The 20,197-nt window shown below is 38.4% G+C and overlaps 1 protein-coding gene across 1 annotated transcript in view; it reads left to right on the forward strand.

Annotated features, from left to right (window-relative positions):
* Positions 1–20,197, forward strand: part of SOBP (sine oculis binding protein homolog) — a 191,644-nt gene that overhangs the window by 12,267 nt on the left and 159,180 nt on the right. Inside the window, exons 2-3 of the mRNA XM_027775100.1 lie at positions 3,604–3,742; positions 6,620–6,805. Of these exons, the coding sequence (XP_027630901.1) occupies positions 3,604–3,742; positions 6,620–6,805 (325 nt within the window). The remainder of the gene's footprint in view (positions 1–3,603; positions 3,743–6,619; positions 6,806–20,197) is intronic.

Raw genomic sequence — 20,197 nt, forward strand, 5'->3', positions numbered from 1 at the left:
GTGTGTGTGTGTGTGTGTGTTATACAAGAATTTAAAAAAAGTGTAGGAAAGGACTAACTCTTTTAATAGAAATTTGTTGAAGAAGAATAATATAAAAATGCTGAAAAAGTAACTGTCAGAGTTCTCTACCGGAAAGACTTTAAAACTCTTATGGCTCATAAACATTCATTTCATTTCTCCTAGAATATGTTATGTTTCTGGGACGATAACTACAAAAATCTATTTCATTTGCTTTGATTTAGCATCAGAATGAGTCATTATGATATCTTGCGTCAAACTCAACGTAAAGATGAAACACTTTATATTATTCCTTTATTCCCTTATACACAAGAGTGTTTAATAGAGATCATAGTCTATTTCTTATAGCTTTACTACAAGAAACTTGGGTGTTTGCTTTTTTTCCTTGTTTTATCTTTTTTTTCTTTCGTGAAGCTTTGAGATTTGTGGCTTGAGGCTTTATAAACCTTTTGCTTTCTGTTTTTGCAGTCATACTTCAAAATATTAAGGTGTTTACCTTTGTGTTCAGTGACAAGAAAGGGAGTGTTTCAGAGTTTATTTTCTCTGACATTTATAGTAATTTGAAAATCATGGAATAGATCAAGTTCATATTGATCCACAACGTCTCTGAGTTTCCAGCAGAAATGAACTATATATTGCACTGATGCAGTTAAGATACCCAAATAATAGGAATTTGATGTTAATAATCTAGTCGAGGTTTCAATTTTTACCCAGATGCCTGAAATGTCTGGATCTCATCCCTGGGATTGGTTCTGAAAAGCTGGATGGATTTGCAGCTGGACGAACACAAACAAATCTATACCCTTGGCTGGGAGGGCAGCCCATGAATTATGCATCTGCAGCCTTTGTGTGACTTCTGAGCGTAGACAGAATGGGAGAAAGTAGTGCCCAGATACAAATGGTCGACAGAACTGGACGTGGTAGTTAGAAGTTACTATGCAGAAGACTCTGTCTTTTTGGTACAGATTTCTTAGAGCTTGGGGCAAACAGTATAGAGTACAGCCAATAGGATGACTAGAACTTGGGTTTTTTATTTTTATTTTTTTTTTTAGAAAAAGATTTTTGCTATAGAGTGCGTATATCCCTGCAGAGATAGAGAGAGACAGAGAAAGTGAGACATTGCCCCCCACAATCCCTTCTTCTCCATGCTTCTGTTGGGATTTTGGACATGCATGTACACGCACCTGGCATTGAGTTTCAAGCTGCCAGGTCTGGGACTCAAACCGTGGTTGACCATGTGGGAGTCCAGCAGTATAACATGCCATCTGCTGGCCCCTGACCTTGGATTTTAATGTTGGGAATGTTTTTTCAGTGCAAGGTGTAAGTCTCCTCTTTGGAGATTTCTCTTGCCAGACCACTGATGAGTACCTTGATTTATAGGCCTGGGGACTGTCATTCTCAAATCAGGCACTCAGAAATTAGATATTAGGGGGGACTGATGCCTCATTAAAGGCATCTTTTTTGATTGAGTAGAGCAGCATTTAGCCTAGTCCTCCTCAGTGGTATTCTTAAAGTTACTGAGCTTATTATTTATATCGATCATATCATCTTTGTGCATTCATGAAAATAATCTCTATTTAATATGGACACAACCAGCCATCAGGAAGAATAAATGCCTCACTAAAGCTTGATATGGCTGACTGTTGGCCTTATAAATGGTAACACTGAATCAATCTGGCTAGATTTTTATTTTTAATTGCTGGTGCACTATACCATCACAGATTGACCCAGTTGGAGCTCAGAGCTTAAGTGGGTACTAAAGGAAAAAAAAATCTAGCATCCTGTGGGTGGTTTGAAATGCCAGGTTTGTTTTTGTGTAGTCAGTAGTATAAAATCTTTTATTTTTTATGCAACCCCTGCTGAAATTTAAAGTGGTGAAATTCAAGAAAACATGGAACTCACATGTTGAGATGTCGTACTCTGGCTTCGCCTTGGTATTAGCAAAGGTATATATACCATTGTTTCAGGTATATACATTATACATCCCAGTGTAATCAGAAAGGACAGCTTCTAAAGAGAATAATAAAAGTTTCTGTGAGCCATGAAGACAGTCTAGTTTTCCTAGCTCAGCCTAGGAGCTCATGGTGCCCTTCCAGAGAGATATGTTTAAGGTACACGTGAGCTTTAAGATCGTTAACACATAGTCTCACGCCTTGTTTCTAGATCTGGCCATTGATAAGTTCATTAAAAAAAGGGGTTACCGATACAATCTTTATTTTTTTTTCTTGTTGCCAGAAGGTGCATGTACTATCCAGAGGGAGAGAGAGAGACCCTTTACCCACAGGATACTGCAAACCTTTTCCCTTCATTTCTTCATCCCATCAGGATTTGGGACACACCCTTGTCTGGGTGTTTTTCTCGTCACCAGGTCTGGGATTCAAACTGCAGTTAGCTGTGTGGGAGCTGGCTCGCTATGTATAAGTACTTTATTGCTGCACTGCAGGGCTGGCCCACCTGATATAAAGTCTTAAACCTGTTCAACTATACTCATTATTTTCAAAGTTTTTTTTTTAAAATATCTATTTAATTTAATTTGTTATTATTTTCTAATTTGACCAGAGAGAGAAAGGGAAAGTAAGAAAGTAAACTTCTAGGTCTGGGACTTGAACTATGGTCAGCCATGTGGGAGGAAGTCCAACGCCTTAACCACCATGCCACCTGCTGGTCCCAAAGTTTGATTTCTATAATAACAATAATAATAATATAGCTTTATAAATTGACTTACAGTTCATAAAGTGGTTTACTAAAATCTGGGCTGGCTAATAATCATAAAGTTACTTGGTACTTTTATGTGAGAAGACAATCATAGTGACCTTTGAATTCATAGAGAAAGAATCTGTTTTTAGGGGCTAGCAGGTAGCATGGTGGTTAAGGCGCTGCCTAACGTGACTGACCATGGTTGGAATCCCAGACCTGGCAGCTTGCTTAACATTTTCCCTTTCTCTTTCTCTCTCTCTGGTCAAAACAAACAATATAAATAAATCTTAAAAGAAGAATGTTTCTAATAAGATTTCTAAAGTAAATTATGTACTGATTAAAAAATACTCTTGGAAAATTGAAGAGGGAGACCCTTGAAAATTGTTCAGCGTTATGATAGTAGTTTGCAATTAAGAAATTATTTCTTTGTTGAGATTTTGCTTTATCTAAGAGTCATGTTAAGAAACACCTGAATCAGGAAGCAATTCTGATTTAAATGAATCCGAACACAAAAAGATTGAGTCATTGTTTTTATTTTCAAAATCTTTCTTCATTGTTTTTGTGCTTTACCTTTCAATATTTTGGAGTCAGTGTGGGACATAGACTTTGTAGAAGAATATGCTAAAGTGACTACCTATTCATAGCAAAGCTGACAAATACCTTTTTTATTATCTTTCAATTGCAAGTGTCTGAAGGCCTGTCATAATTGGATGCGTCATCCTGAGATTTGATTGCATTACAGTTTTTGAACGTGATTTGAATGCTACTCTTAAGGGAAGTGGGGCAGGGTGGCAGTCAGTGGGGTATGGCCATTCTATTCCATTCATGCACTCATTTGGAATAGTTAATGCTTATAGAAATAAGTAGTAGCCTGTGCTTCTCTTTCAGAACTTTGCAGAAAACACCATGAATGAACTCCTTGGCTGGTATGGCTATGATAAGGTTGAATTAAAAGATGGTGAAGATATTGAATTCAGGAGTTACCCTACAGATGGGGAGAGCCGGCAGCACATTTCTGTTCTCAAAGGTAACAACAGCTAACGTTCCTTTGTTCATATAAAAATGATGAACTATCTCAATCTGTCAAAACTGACTGACTTGGGGAATCACTTTGTGGATTATGCCAATCATTGACTTCAGTGTACATCCCCAGTATTGCTTTCCCGTAAGCAGAACTCCACAGAATGTAAGAGTACAGCATAAAGGAAGACACAGCCTCATCTTCCAGCAACAGGAGAACTACCACGTCCCCAGCAGGGGGGTGTGGTGGGTACTGAACTCCCACATGGTCAACTGCAATTGGAGTCCCATTTCTAGCAGCTTGAAAATCATATGGGGTATGTGTGCATTTGTGTCCAAAATCCCAGGAAGAGAATGGAGGAAAAGGTATTTGCAGTGTGACCATCTCCCTGGAGGGTGATTTCTCATGTCTCTCTTTCTCTCTCTGGCGAGTGCACATGCCCTATTGCAAAAACCTTAAAACGAAACAAAACACTAGACAAAAGCTAGGGACCTCAAGTGCTATGATGTACCCACAAATTTACAGAAAGGGTCAATGTTTGCTAACTTCTTCTATTTCTTGATCTCTCTAGTTTATCAGTTGTTGGGGACTGGGGCTTTCTGTTAAGTGAAATGTTAGGTTTAGAGTTTCAGGCTGCAAGAGAGATTTTATTGTTAGTTTGGTAGTTTCCTCTTCCAAAGGGAATCTGTATTTCAGACCATATCCCCCTGAATAGGGTAATAAAGGGACTATGAAGTAATAGATGATTAGATCTTATATTACTTTGTAAGACTTTCATCAAGTTCAGCTACAACATAGAAATTACGTGGCTTGTCAGACCTGAATTAACGTTGATTCGACCAGTGGGAAGCAGTGCCAGGTATCTCATGGGGAAAGCCTGAATGAATACTGAATTTATGAACCTAAATTTGGAATGAGAGTTTGTCAAAGAAAAAAGGAGGACTATGTGAAGAAGTGACCCATGTGGGCAATATTAGTAAAGTGTTGATAAAACTAATTGCTTGTCATCATCAGCAATTTGATCCATATATTTTTTAAAACAGTTTTACTATAGGGCATATGTGCTCACTAGACAGAGAGAGAGAGAGAGAGAGATAGAAAGTAAGAAATCACACACACACACACACACACACACACACACACCCCAGGGGGATGGCCATACCACAATTCCTTTTCCTTCATTCTCCTCTCGGGATTTCGTGCACACATGCCCATGTACCTGGTATGAGTTTCAAGCTGCCGATCCAGGACTTGAACTGCAGTCAGTCATTTGGGAGTCCAGTGACATAATCCCTACGCCATCTGCTGGCACCAATTTGATCAGTATTTTCTTGGCATTCGGAAATCTATTGGCATAAACTACCTGTTCAAGCACTTTATTTCTGGTCTTTAAGATAATGCTTTTCCTTCTTAAATGCCAAGTAACAGAATGTAAATGAGCCGTCCTGCAGGCATGTGGAATTGAATGTACGTGACAAATTTTATGTTAGGCTTGCTATGAAATTGTACACATCATGTTACAGAGATAGTATCATCAATTTCCTGTAAATGAAAAATGCAAGTCATGAGTTTATATTCTTTCAACTAATAGCTCGTGTAATACTTGGCCTGGTAATAATCTTTGCCTCCGGGGAATATAGAAAGAGAAAATGCCAGAATATGCTACTAGAGGCTAAAAATTGTTTTCCATGGTTGAGTTTTTTTTTTTTTAAGTGAATCACAATGAAGGATAACATGTACAATGTTTTTATCATTTTAAGTTTTCTTGATTTTCATTTTGTTACTTTTTACTGAGAGTATTACTTTTAAAAATAATTATTTTAATGGAGACCAATAGTTGGCATAATGGCTATGTTACTGGACTCCCATGTAGTCGACCATGGTTCAAGTCCTGAACCCGGTGGCTTACACTAATGCTGGGTGCATGTGTGTGAGTGTCCAGGATCCTGAGAAGAGAATGAAGGAGAAGGGATTGTGAGGTGGTCTTCCCCCCGGGGGTGTGTGTGTGTGATTTCTCACTTTCTGTCTCTCTGTCTCTCTCTGTCTTTCTGGCGAGTGCATGCTCCCTATAGCAAAAACCTCTAAAAAAAGAAAAAAGAATTATTTTCTTTAACTTTGTTTATTTATTTGTTTTAATTCAACCAGAGAGGGGCAAAGAGTGAGAGTGAGGGAAAGTGAGAAAGTAAGCTGCCAGGTCCAGGACTTGAACTGCAGTCAGCCTTGTGGGAGTCCAGTGACCTTAATCACCACGCTACCTGCTGACCCCCCTGAGTATTATTAATACCCTAAAAGGGCAGTAGCTTTCATCCCAACCATCTGTTTATTTATTTATTTTTCCTCATTGGTTCAGTTGATAGAGTCTTCAGAAAGTTTGTGGAAATGCATATTATAAAAAGGCAGTGCTTAGATTTCAAACATTTTTTGCACCCAAATAAAACTCATGCTTTTCCAAACCCCCTGTTTCCATGAACTTTGTGAAGTCACCGTGTACAGTGGGACTCAGTTACAAAGCTAGCAGATACACTTTAGCCTTCCCCCGTGGTAGCTAGACACGGATGCCTGCCATGTATCACTTTGTATGTGGAAAAGGTTAATTGCTTCTCAATTTTCTGTGGGATTTTACAGTGCTAAAATCCATCATCATGATTCAGTTGGGATATTAGTTATCATAGTGGAGCAAATTATAAAGCAGCTCACTGGAAATTGATGGTGAGAAAACTGAAAAATGTCCGAGATGAACTACAGAGTCTGGGTAGATTGTTTAAAAAATTGGAAGGACAAAATTGTTTTGTAATATGACTGTGTTACTTTAGAAAATAAGGATCATTTTTACCTCTACTGAATAAATTCCTATATTGAATATGATTTTTTTTTATTTTACAGAAAATTCTTTGCCAAAACCAAAATTACCTGAGGACAGTGTTATTTCACCATACAATATAAGCACAGGCTATTCAGGGCTTGCCACTGGAAACGGACTCAGTGACTCGCCCGCAGGGTCAAAGGATCACGGCAACGTGCCCATTATAGTCCCTTTAATTCCTCCACCTTTCATAAAGCCACCAGCAGGTAAGTCACTATTGGGGTTTCCAATGATAACGATTCTTAGGAAGTTGTCTTAACTAGCTGAGGTGTGATTATTAAGTGCTCACGTTAACTTGGATTAAGACAAGAAATGTTTGTGCATGTATTATTTAGAATATTATTACTATATTCGGAAAATTCTCCTACTACAGGCTGTGAAATTTCAACTGACAATAAACCTTTTCTACCACTGGCTACAAAAAAAGTTATTATTCATCTCCAAAGTCACCTGTTTAAATAAACATGGATGAAATCGTTTTTAAAAATAAGTATGCATATACAATGACAGGTTAGCAAGAAAAAAAGTAACCATGGTTGAACCTGAAAGTACATGAGGAGGGCCAGATTTCCTACAGGTTTCTGAAGAAAGGGGTAGTTTTATAAAAGGGCATATGGTAGGCTTGTTCTTCAACACAACTCCCTCTTAATCTTTTGTAGAAACAATCTAGATTACACATTTTCTCCACAGAGTTCTTTCTAATTCCTAGAAAGCTCTCTTGGAGAGTTTTTTTTTTTTTTCTTTTTAAAAGGAGATTTGAATTTCACTTGCAAAAAAAAAGTAATTAGTCCTTTTATATCTCCAAGTGTATTCAGCCTAGATGGCTATGGGCTGAGCATTATGTGACATTTGCAAGCTAAGCTATAGACCTGTTTCACCCAGAGGAAGAAAGTGCAATAACATGGTATCTGGATTGCTATAAAATGTTGGAAGGATGCTAGAATGTGTAAATGTGACACTGGTTTGTGTATTGGACAATGATAAATACTAAGTTTCAATAGTAGTACTTATTGCAACATACAAAAGTGAATGGTTATATTTTTATTAGGAAGATAGGCAGTTGGTTACGTTTCTTTTTTGGGAGGGAGGGGGTTTGCTATAGGGTGTGTGCATTCACCAGAAAGAGACAGAGAGACAGAAAGCAAGAAATCACCCCCCAGAAAGGATGGCCATACCGTAATCCTTTCTCCTCCATTCTCTTCTCGAGATCTTGGGCATGCACGCACACGCACCTGGCATGAGTTTAAGCCACTGGGTCCAGGACTTGAGCCCCAGTCGACTACATGGGAGTCCAGCGACATAGCCATTATGCTACCTCCTGATCCCAGTAGTTGGTTATGTTTCTGTAAACAGTGGAAATATCTGTAGATACAAGTTCCTGGTCATTTTTTTTTTCCTTTTTATTTTTTTTTAACAGATGCATTTATACTATATTCTAAGTGTTAAATGTATTTTGCTTCCTAATTATAGCCATATTCTTTTGACTTACTACATTTTAGCAATAAAAATGCCCTTTCATACTGAAGTCTTTAGATGTATCGTTAAAATTTGTTTACCTGTCAAAAATGACTTAATTGAGTTTGTCTACCAATTACTTATGTTAATGGTGTATCATATGGAGATTGCCTTGTTAATGCTCCTATTCTCCCTTGGTTGATTGTTTTGTGATTGAGGGGGGCCCAAGCTTATATTCAAAGGACCAAAGACATATTTTGTGTAGGCTAACTGAGGAATATAAGGGTGACTAGTTTTGCAAATCTATAGCTTACATTTGAATGCACGTTCAGTGGCTTAGGTGAGGAATGGACATGATGAAGGTGTCAATAGGACAGTGTGTCTATGTGACAAGAACAGGTAGTACAGTTCACTTACCAGCTCTGTAAATGTGGAGAAGTGACGTAAGTTCTTTTCCCTTCAGTTTTCTCATCTGTAAAAGGGGGCATCACAGTCCTACTTCATGGGGTTGTGGAGATGAGGAAATACTTGGAAAGCACCTAGCAGAGTGCCTGCCCTCATTCGGTAATCATCATGCCTCTCTTTTTCTTCAGTCCTTATTTTGCCTTAGAGTTATCATGCACATAATCTGTGCATAAAAAGGTGTGCATCCAAATGCAAATTCATCTCTAAGATTTATTTGAGCAAAGCAAACAGCTTTAGAAATTAGCATAGCGAAGGCTAACATGAGTTTGGCATGCCAAAAAACCTGCCCTGGAGTTTGCTGAGCCAGCCACGTGGAATTCAAGCACACAGCTCCTATTTAACTCTAATTCCACATCAGATCAGGAAATAACTATGCAAAGGGATAGAGGCCAAAAATTGAGATTGGAAGTCTTAGACATAGAAACTCAGGAATTAGAAGCTGGAGTAACTTAACACCAGTGGTTTTATGCCTTCTTCTATGGAACTTTAAGGTGCTCATTTGTTGAAAATAAAATGCAGGAAAGGATGTGTTTAATTTTGTATATATGTATACTCTAAATCTTGATTTTGTCTTACTCCAGGGTTCTGTGTGACAACATGAAGGTACTGCAGTTTTCTTTACTTTCAGGGTGATTACTCGCTTAGGGAGAGAATTCTGACTTAGTCATACTATTTAGGACAGGAGTTGGCAAACCCCTTCTAGTAAGGAGATGGTTTTCGGGCTTGGTGGGCCATACTATCTCTATCAGAACCATAAAACTCTTCTGTTATAGCAGGAAGGCGGCCATAGATAATATGTAAACAAGTGGGATGGCGGTGTTCCAATAAAACTTTATTTACAAAAAGGCAGTGACAGGATCTGGCCCAGGGACCATAGCTTGTTGATGCTTTTGCTATTGTAAGATTAGCCAGAGTCTCATGATAACAGGAAGATGAATAGAGTTTCCAACAGTCAGGCTGTGGACTTTGCCAAGGTGCTCTGTGTAATATCATAAGTCAGGGACAATAACAAGGGCAAGAAAATAGCGAGTTTTCAGGGTCTATGTGAGCTCCGGCACACCAATATTTGCTGAAAAAAAAAAAGAATAGGTGATTGATATTCAAATCTAGTTTCACATATGTAAGATAAGTTCAGAGAATTTTGTTGTTCACTGAGAAAATGCAAGTATTTTGTCTGGGTTAGTCCCAACCTATTTGACCTTGACCACTATTTCCTTCATGGTGAAGTGAGGATTTTAGTGCTCTTAATTATCCAAAAGCGTCCATTTAATCATTTTAGCTCTTCCTTTTCTAAAACAATTACCAGAGTTGTTCTTCAAGGTAATCGAGTTGAAGTCTGCTCACTGTCAACTTTCTAGCTATATTTAGGTTAATGTGGCATCCTCAGGGGAACATTAAAGGCTATGATGGCTATAAACGAAAGGCCCCTTGCTTATCATCCCCTGAATAATTGTGACTTGACTGTATTGTGTATGTGTCCATCTCTCAGGATAGGGAAGGATCATGGATTCCCATGTTTGTGTTCAAGTAATTTCTGTTGTACTGTAAACTGGCTATGAGAAAAATCCCGATAATAATAATGCTTGGGGCCAGTGGGTGGCATGGTAGTTAAGGTATTGTACTCTCACAGGGCTGACCGCGGTTCAAGCCACATACCTGGCAGCTTGCTTTCTCACATTCCTTCTCTCTCTCTCTCTTTTTCTCTCCCTGGTGAGCATATGTGCCCTATAGCAAATAAAAAAATAATAAAAATTAATAAAATTAATTAAATAATTATGTTTTAAAAACTAATGCCTTAAATTTGTATTAAATCCTTTACAGTTTATAATATTTATTCACATTTATTATTCTACTTAAGGTGGTCTTTACAATAACTTTGGGAAATGGTATATTAGATAGTATTAAATAAAGAACTAAAGCTCAAATAGGTTAAGTGACTTCTATGTACTGGAGCCAAGACCAATACTAAGGTCTTCTGACACTTTTTAAGAAATTTTAAAACTCATTTATTTAACTTTATTTATTATCATTATCATTTAATTTGACTATATATATAGAGAGAGGGAAAATGAGAAAGCAAGCCACCAGTTCCAGGACTTGAACTGCGGTTGGCTATGTGGGAGTCTAGCCTCTTAATCACCATGCAATCTGCCAGCCTCAGGTCTTAAAAATTTATTTACTTATCTATTTATTCCACTGGGTCCAGGACTCGAACTGTGGTCAACCATGTGGGAATCCAGCACCTTAACCACTATAATCATCTGCTGGCCCCAATCCAAAATTCTTTTTAATATAAAGTTACTTTTTCAATTAACTTCCTTAGACTGTATCAGAACAATAATGCTTATTAATATACCACTTCCATATTCCCCAGTGACAGGAGATAGAACTTCTTCCTGCAAAAGGTTATTTTTCAAAGTTCACATCTTTTGGGAGACTTGGTGAGTTTTTCTCTAATCCTGAGAATCTCTGGTTCTATGAACCTGGGTGGCCTGGTAGGCGTAAAACTCTAGCTTGATTTTAAAGTATTTGCCATCATGAAGCAGGTGGCTTCTCTTCTGCATATCCAAGGACAGTCGTTCCCAAGTGTGCTTCTTGTGTTGAGGCAGGCTCACTACTGGATCCCATCCAGGTCTTGGCGGCCAGTGGGCTCAGTGGGATTCTTGTGATTGGGAATATGGTGATACCACATTCACTTGTATTTCCACTGTCCTTTTCTATAGCTGCATGCGGACGTGTGGGCGTAGCTTATATTTGGGCATGGGAACTGCTCTTCTGGCCTTGTTCTCTTTCCCACCTTTTCTCTGGAGAGAGGGGATTCCCTGTTCTGGTGATTGCCACTGCATCCACCCTGCTCTGGCTGTACATGTCCGCATCCATCTTCCCAGGCTGAGCTGCCCTTCCCCCTTCAGAGACCGCCTTGGGCCCTTGGTGTATGGTTTGTGACATCACAGGCATTACTATGGTAACAGACTTGTTATAAACACAGGATAATAGCTCTGATTTTGCATCACCCCCACCCCCCTCACGCAGCCAAGAGAATCACCATGATCCTTAAATAATAATCATACACTTTTCTACAGATGCTAGGAAGTGAACAGAAAAAAGCTTTACCATACAGAGCAGCAATTTGAAAAACTGTTATAAGAATATTAGAAAAGAATAAAAATATTATTCTCACATAATCTCTTTGTGCAAACATGCATTTAGCCTTCTAATTTGAACACATGTGAAAACCTCCTTCTCTGTTCATGTTAAAAAAAAATCACATCATGAGTATAGTTTGAAGTAGCAAAAAAATATATCAGCAAGAGTTTTGAAAGATAACTCAGGTTAATGATATTGTAACCCTGCTGTAATTCATGTTAGAGATTTTAATATGGACTCAGCCCTTTGGGACTTTATTCAAAGAGGGTTGTGCCGGTAAAGGGCTTTCGCCATGGATTATAAGAGCTGTGCTGTAGTGAATCTCCATTAAAATACTTGTCCTTGCCTTGTTCCCTGCCAGTTAGAGGATTGAAGTAAAGAATTCCAAATGGATTTTGGATAGGAAACTTTTACAATGGCCATCTATTGGTCTTTATGCTCTGTAAGAATAATGGCGCTTGTTTCCATTGACTGGAATCTGTCTTCTGCGCTGGTTGGGCAGGTTTGGGTTTCTTGTCTTTTCAACCCTTGGTCAAAGTTACCAGGGTAGATTGTGGCACAGCTGGAACCTAAGGCAAAATCTCCCCCACCCCCAGTCTTAGATTTCCTCCTTGATAATATTTTGCTTCCAAGAATTAAAAAAAAAATCACTACAACTATTAGCGTAGTTGTTTTTGTTCACAAGGAAAGGTGAACAAAAACAATTCTCAATTTCTAGAGAAAGCATCACTGCTGCAGAAGACGTGGTGTATCTAGGAAACCACATTTTAGGGACCAGCAGTTAGCGTAATGGCTATGTCGCTGGACTCCCATGTAGTCGACTGCGGTTCAAGTCCCGGACCTGGTGGCTTAAACTCACACTGGGCACATGTGCATGTGTGCCCAAGATCCCAAGAGGAGAATGAAGGAGAAGGGATTGTGATGTAGCCATCCCCCCTTGGGGGGTGATTTCTCACTTTCTGTCTCTTTGTCTCTCTCTCTCTGTCTTTCTGGCGAGCACACGGGCCCTATAGTGAAAAAAAAAACTCTCCAAACAAACAAATAATTCTTCATTTCTAGAGAAAACATCACTGCTGCAGAAAACACAGTGTATCTAGGAAACCACATTTTAGGTGTGAGTCTTCTGACACATTTTCCCAGCACCATCCAACTTGCCTATTCCAAGTCCAGAATCCCTATAAATCCCTGAATATGTTCAAATGAAATGAAGTGTGAGCAAAGGAGAGAATAGGCTTCTCTGGATGCATTTATGTGGCAGTTTTGAATACAGTGTCTTTCTGCCTTAAATGATAAATGCCCTTACCCTTATTCCTGATCATGTTCCTGTGTGTCAGGTAAGAGGTGGATCCGTCTACACGGCACGTACAGGTTTATGTCGAAGGAGATGAGATCAGTCTCCTGAGGCAGGCTTGATTTCCTGTGTGCAGAGGGGTCTTGCCTTTCTTTGAAAACAATGACCATTTCCTGTCCTCCTGGTTTGCTTCAAGTGAGCTTTCCCAATTCGAGTTCAGTTCTAGTCGTGGAAATAGGATATGTTTTTTCAGGCAAATCTGGAATTTCCTAAGGGGTTATAAGGACTGGACTCTAAGGAACTGTTAGCTTAACTGAGAATATGGAAAGAGTCATGTGATCTGCTAAGCTCTATGTATATAGCTGAGTAACCCACAAGTTAATAAGCGTGTTACTTTTTGGCTCTTACAATTTTTACATGGAGTTATACTTGCAGGGAAGTGGGAATCAAAATGTGGTTTGCATTATGGTCATTATTTATTTTATCTGTTATTCAATATTCTTGGGGCTTGCATATGAATGATGCATTCCAAATAGCCATTGAGAAAACAGGATTTAATCAAAATTGCTTTGGCATTTGTTTATTTGTCCAACTTTTAAAATATGATTATTAAATAAAATTACCTAGAGTTAATGGGATTTGGATGACTTACTATTTATGTATACCAGATACATTTCTCCAAAGAGAGAAAAAGAAGTTCACTGATTCTTCAGTTTTTCAAATCTCTTTGGACAAGGACAGAAAGCATGATGATGCATGATAGGAATAGGAGTAGTTAATAACGTAATGGCATGATCTCATAGTAGCTGATTTTAAAATATTTATTATGGACCAGGCCTTGGCTAATAGAGTATATCATTTAATTTTCACAAAAACTCTAAGTGGATACTATTATTAATCTTGTTTACAGATGAGGAAACTGAGACTCCGAGAAGGTAAGCAATTTGCTGGAGGTCACACAGGGAATAAGCAGCAGAGCTGATATTTGAACCTATATATTATGTCTCCTTAACCCATGTATGTAGGTGCTGGATTATCCAAGACACTACTTCAGTCTCTTAGTCAATTAAGTATTTACTAAATGTTCCTTACACTGTGCTAGACAATAAAAACATATATCATTTGGGGCTGGCAGGTGGTATTGTAGTTAAGATGCTGGATTCCACACGGCTGAATCTCCTGTTTGAGTCTCAACCAGGTGGCTTGGAAAACACGATGGGCACGTGTGTGTGCTTGCCCAAAATCCTGAGAAGAGAATGCAGGAGAAGGGATTGCTGTGTGGCTATCTTCCCTGAATGTGATTTCTCACTTTCCCTTTCTCTGTGTCTTGTCTTTCTCCTGTAAGCACATATGCCCTGTGGCAAAAACGTTTTAAAAAAATTATATATACACATACACTCATCATCATTATCATCCCCGACTACCAAGAACTTACAGTGTAGTTGGCATATAATGAAAACATTGTTCTAGTTTGACTTTTGAACATAGAACATCATTTTAGGTGTCTTTGGAGGGTGCATGGTAGGAATATAAGGACAATTAAAGTGGAGTTGGAGAAAGTCTGTAAGATAGATAATCAGGAACTGTTATACTTGTACAGTTGAGGAGAAATGGCATAATGTATGCTAGCAGATAGTCATTTGAAATTCAAAGTGATAAAAAAAATGAAGCTAAAAATGTTAGCTACTGAGGTCGGCAGGTGGCATGGTGATTAAGGTGCTGGACTTACACATGGCCAACTGCAGTTCAAGTCCTGGACCTGGTGGTTTGCTTTCTCACTTTCCCTTTCTCTGTCTCTGTCTCTCTCTGGTTAGTGTACATGCCCTATAGCAAATTAAATAATAATAATAATAATGAATAAAATTAAATTTATTAAGTCTTTTAAAAATGTTAGCTATTATGATATGATTGGTCCTTTTAAAAATATTTATTCAATTCTATTTATCGTAATCATCAGCATCATTTTAAACCTGCTATAGCGCACATGCACTCACCAGAGAGAGGCAGAGAGGGAGAGAAAGTGAGAAAGCAAGCCAGGTCTAGGACTTGAACCGTGGTCAACCATGTGGGAGTTCTGGCCCCGATAGGTCCTATTTTACCTTTATGTAATCAAGGACTCTTGAATAAGTGTAAGGCCTGTTTTAGTGAGATCAGTCACTCTTGTTGCCAGATGGAATGTATCATCTGAATAGAAGCTTGATGCCGTGGAAAGATGGCCAGATCACAACCCAGGAGGCCTGGGCGGTTACTGCCAGCTTTGCCGCTTACTGGCTGTGTAGTCTTGGATAAGTCAGCTTCTCTGACTTATCAGTTTCTTTCTCTACAAAATATCATGGTTAGTTTATATGATCTATAATTTCCCCATAGTGATAAGACCCTGATGTTGTGACTTGAATAGTCAATGCTCACCTGATTTTATGATTTGAAAGGGTATATTTTAATGTACTTTTTTTTTTTTTGGAGAGATTTTCACTATAGGGCACGTGCGCTTGCCAGACAGACAGAGAGAGACATTAGAGACAGAAAGCGAGAAATCACCCCCCAGGGGGGATGGTCATGCCGCAATCCCTTCTCCTCCATTCTCCTCTCGGGATCCTGGGCACGCACACACACGCGCCCGGCGTGAGTTTTAAGCCACCGGGTCCGGGACACGAACCGCGGTCAACTATGTGGGAGTTCAGCGACATAGCCATTACGCTAACTGCTGGTTCCCTATTTTAATGTACTTTTAAAGCTTATTGACGGGCCAGCCGGTGGCATGGTGGTTAAGTGTGCTGGACTCCCACATGGCAGACTGTGGTTCAAATCCTGGACCTGGTGGCTTGCTTTCTCTCTCTCTCCCCCTCTCTCCCCGCCTCTGGTCAAATAGAAATGAATGAATACATTAATTTAAAAAAAAGCTTATTGAACACATTTAAAGCAAACTCACCTAGGTATTTAGTTTTAGCAGCCAAAAGTGCCATAGATGATATATATTACTTAGGACAATTTTTTTTTAAGAGAGAGAAATTTTTGCTATAGGGTGTGCGTACTCACTGGAAAGACAGAGATGGAGAGACAGAAAGCAAGAAATCCCCTCTCACCCCCAGGGGGGATGGCCACACCACTATCCCTTCTCCTCCATTCTCCTCATGGGATTTTGGGCAAGCATGCACATGTGCCTGGCATGAGTTTTAAGTCCCTGGGGTCCAGGACTCAAACTGTAGTGGACTCCATGAAACTCTAGCAACATAACTATTATGCTATCTGCTGGGCCCAGGACAACTTCTGATAATTGTTAATTTTTACCCTGAAGGGATGAGTGACTTGAAATAATAGATCTAACCTTTTTCTTTCCTTTTTTTTTTTTTAGAAAGATTTTTGGTATAGGGTGCACACACTCACTGGAAAGACAGAAAGACAGAGAAACAGTGAGAAATACCCCCCTACCCCCCGGGAGGATGGTCACACCACAATCCCTTCTTCTCTATTCTTTTCTTGTGATTTTGGTCCTGCACGCACATGCACCTGGCGGGAGTTTAAGCCACTGGGTCTGGGACTCAAGTAGTGATTGACTATGTGGGAGTCCAGCAACGTAACCCTTAAATGCTATCTGCTGTTCCCTAGATCTTCTACCATTTTTAAAGTAAAAAAGCACTAGAAAATATGAAACATGAGTAAATAAAAAGATCAAAGTACCCAAATGTTATTAGACATAATTGTTTTGATGTTACACATAGGTAGTGATCATTGAAAGTAATTCCCAAATTTCCAAGAAAGAAAAGTCGTATTATGTTTAAGTTACCAAAACAGGCATAAGAAGAGATAGAAAATCTGAGTAGGTCTACATTGATTAAAGAAACCAAATTATTAAATTCTTTTTACAAAATATATTCTAGACTTAGATGACTTCAACAGTAAATTCTCCATTCTCCTCTTGAGATCTTGGGCATGCACACACACGTGCTTGGCATGAGTTTAAGCCATCGGATCTGGGACTCGAACTGCGGTTGACTACATGCGAGTCCAGTGACATAGCCATTATGCCAACTGGTGGTCCCTCAACAGTAAATTCTATAAAACATTTAAGAAAAAAGTAAAACTAAATATAGAGAAACTTTCCCAGCAAATAGAAAAAGAAGAGACACTTTCACTCATTCTGTGATCCAATATTACAAGACACGGGCATTATAAGTAAAATAGATAAATTAAGAAATTAATGTGGGTCCTGGACCCAGCTGCTTGAAAATCACACTGTGTGTGTATGTGTGTGTATGTATGTACCCAAAATCCCAAGAGGGAGATGGAGGAGAAGTGGTTGTGGTGTTGTCATCCTCCCTCGCTTTCCCTCCCTCTGCCTCTTTTTCGCAAGCACAAATGCCCTATGACAAAAACCTTAAAAAAAATCTTGAACAGAGTAATAGCAAACTAAAGCCAGTGGTACATATTAAAGGATAGCACACTGTAACTAATTAGGATTTTTTCCTAGATATACAAAGTTGGTTTAAATTTTAAAAATCAATCAGTATGATTCTACCTAGGCCTAATGAAGTAAAACCTCATACAATCTTCTTAATAGGTGAAGAAAAATGATTTAATAAAATTTAACATAATAAATAATAAAAAACCTATACATTATATTCTTGATACTGGCAAAGTGAGAATAAAACATAACTTCCTCAATCTTACTAAAGGTATCCACAAAAAACCTACAACAAACATAGTTAATGACACACATTGCATGCTTTCCTCTTGAGACAAGAATGAGAAAAAGATAAGCACTATCACCATGTCTATTCAATTTTTGTTTTGGAAGTCACATTTAAAAAGGCTATAAAAAGAAATAAAAAAACCTTAAGATTTGAAATGGAGAAATGTCATTTTGTGTAGATCACTTCCCCAACAGATCTATAGCTAAACTATTATAATTAATGAGTCAAGGTTTCTACACACTGTCAATATCAGAAAGTTAGTTATCTCTCTATATGCTAACCATAAAATGATTAGAAAACAAATCTCTTTTTTTTTTTGGAGAGATTTTCACTATAGGGTGCATATGCTTGCCAGAAAGAGACAGAGAGATCGCTCCCGAGGGGTGATGGCCACAATGCAATCCCTTCTCCTCCATTCTCCTCTTGGGATCTTGGGCATGCATGCACACGTGGTCGGTGTGAGTTAAGCCACAGGTCTGGGACTGAAACCGCAGTCTACTACTTGGGAGTCCAGTGACATAGCCATTATGCCAACTTCTGGTCCCAGAAAACAAATCTTAAAAATACCATTTAAGGCCTGGCTATGGAGGTGCAGGTAGTAGGGCTCTACTCTGCAATGCTGATGCCACAGGGACGACCATGGTTTGGAACCTGAATTGGTCTGAACTGCACTGGGTTCACATGCATCCATGATCCTGGCTGGCTGGGAGCTGGAGGGTAGAGTACTGAGGCTTGTGACCTGATGACATCCTGTTGAGGATACTTGTTTTCACTCTCTTTAAATCTAATATAAAGTTAAGGAAAAAAACAAAACATTTAAAATAGCATCAAACCCATCAAATACCCAAAGAAAAAATATAACAAAATATGTGTAAGACTGTTACCAGGGACCCATAAATATTGCTGAGAGAAATGAAACAAGACCCAAATCAGTGGAAGGACATATCATGTTTCTGGATTAGAGACCAGATATAAAGTGGAAGATCTGTCCTTAACTGATCTATATATTTAATTCACTTCAGCATTAAATATTGTGGACATTTAAAAAGCTGTTTCTAAAATTTATAGAAAGATGCAAAGTCAAGACAATTTTGAAGCAAAAAAAAAAAAAGGAAGATTTATAGTATGAGGTCTTGAGATTTATTATAAGACTGGAATAATTAAGACATGAGGTAATGTGGCAAAGATATACATATAAACAATTACAACAGAGTCAGAAACAAATCTAAACAGAGACTTGATTTATGACAAATATATTAGTGAGCTCAGGCTGTCTTAAAATACTGTAAACTGGGTAGCTTAAATAATCAAAATCTATTTTCTCAACAGTGTTGGAGACTGGAAGTCCAAGATGAGATGCCAGTTAGGGTTACTGTCTGGTGAGGGTCTCTCTTTTGGTTACAGATGGCTGGCTTCTCACTGTGTCCTCATGTGGCAAAGAGAACAAGCTCAATGATGCCTCCTCTCAAAAAAGCACAAATGCCATTGGACCTGGGCCCCATCCTCATGAACTCATCTGACCCTAATTATCTCCTAAAGGCCTCATCTCCAAACCTGAATTCTGGTAGGACACAAATATTCAGTTCATAACCAGGAAGATGACACATCAAGCAGTGGAGAATGGTGGTCTTTTCGATAAACGTGTCTATGACAAAAGTGCATGTTGAATCTCTACCTCATATCATTCACAAAAACTCGAGATGCATTGTTGATCTAAATGTGACAAGTGAAGTAACAGAGCTTCTAGATGAAAGCTTAGGAGAATATATTCATGATCTTGGGTAGGTTGCTATTTCTTAAAATATACACAAAAAGCACTAACTAACCACAAAGGAAAAGATGGATTAAATAGACTGTATTACAATTATGTTTTAAAAAACATCCTTCAAAAAAATGAAATAGCAAATCACAGAGTAGGAGATGGTATTTGTGATACATTTCCCAACAAACAAGCATATTAACAAAATAGGAAGAACCCCTATACATTTAGAAAAAGAACCAGAAAAAAAAAACCTAGTAGAAAAATGGGCAAAAAAATTATACAGATACATCACCAAAGAAAATAAATATCATAGCAGACAATAACTATTAAAAGTTGTTCAATCTCTTTACTCATTAGGGAAATAAAATTTAAAGTAATAACAAAATTGCAGTACACACACACACATTAGAATGGCTAAAATTCAAATAAAAATCTATAATACCAAGCTGGAAGAGGATGTGGAATGCCTGGAACTCTCCTGCATATCTGGTGAGAGTGAAACTTGATATAACCACTCTTGGAAGTTCATTGGTAGTATCTATTAATGCCAAACACACACATATGTTATTACCCAATGATTCCATGCTGGGTATTGATTGAACATAAATGTGTATATATAGAAAGAGCCAGGATACAGGATAACCTTCATAGTAGCATTTTTTCATAATAGCTAAAAACAGGAAATAAGTCTAATGTTTAGTAGTAACCATTAATCCTGATGTTAACCCCTAGGTTCCTTTGTTGGGCTTAGGGGTGTGAGTGTGAGCCTTGAAGCTGAATGTGAACA

This window comes from Tupaia chinensis, unplaced genomic scaffold (genome assembly GCF_000334495.1).
Source record: "Tupaia chinensis unplaced genomic scaffold, TupChi_1.0 Scaffold000527_1, whole genome shotgun sequence".
Taxonomy (NCBI): domain Eukaryota; kingdom Metazoa; phylum Chordata; class Mammalia; order Scandentia; family Tupaiidae; genus Tupaia; species Tupaia belangeri.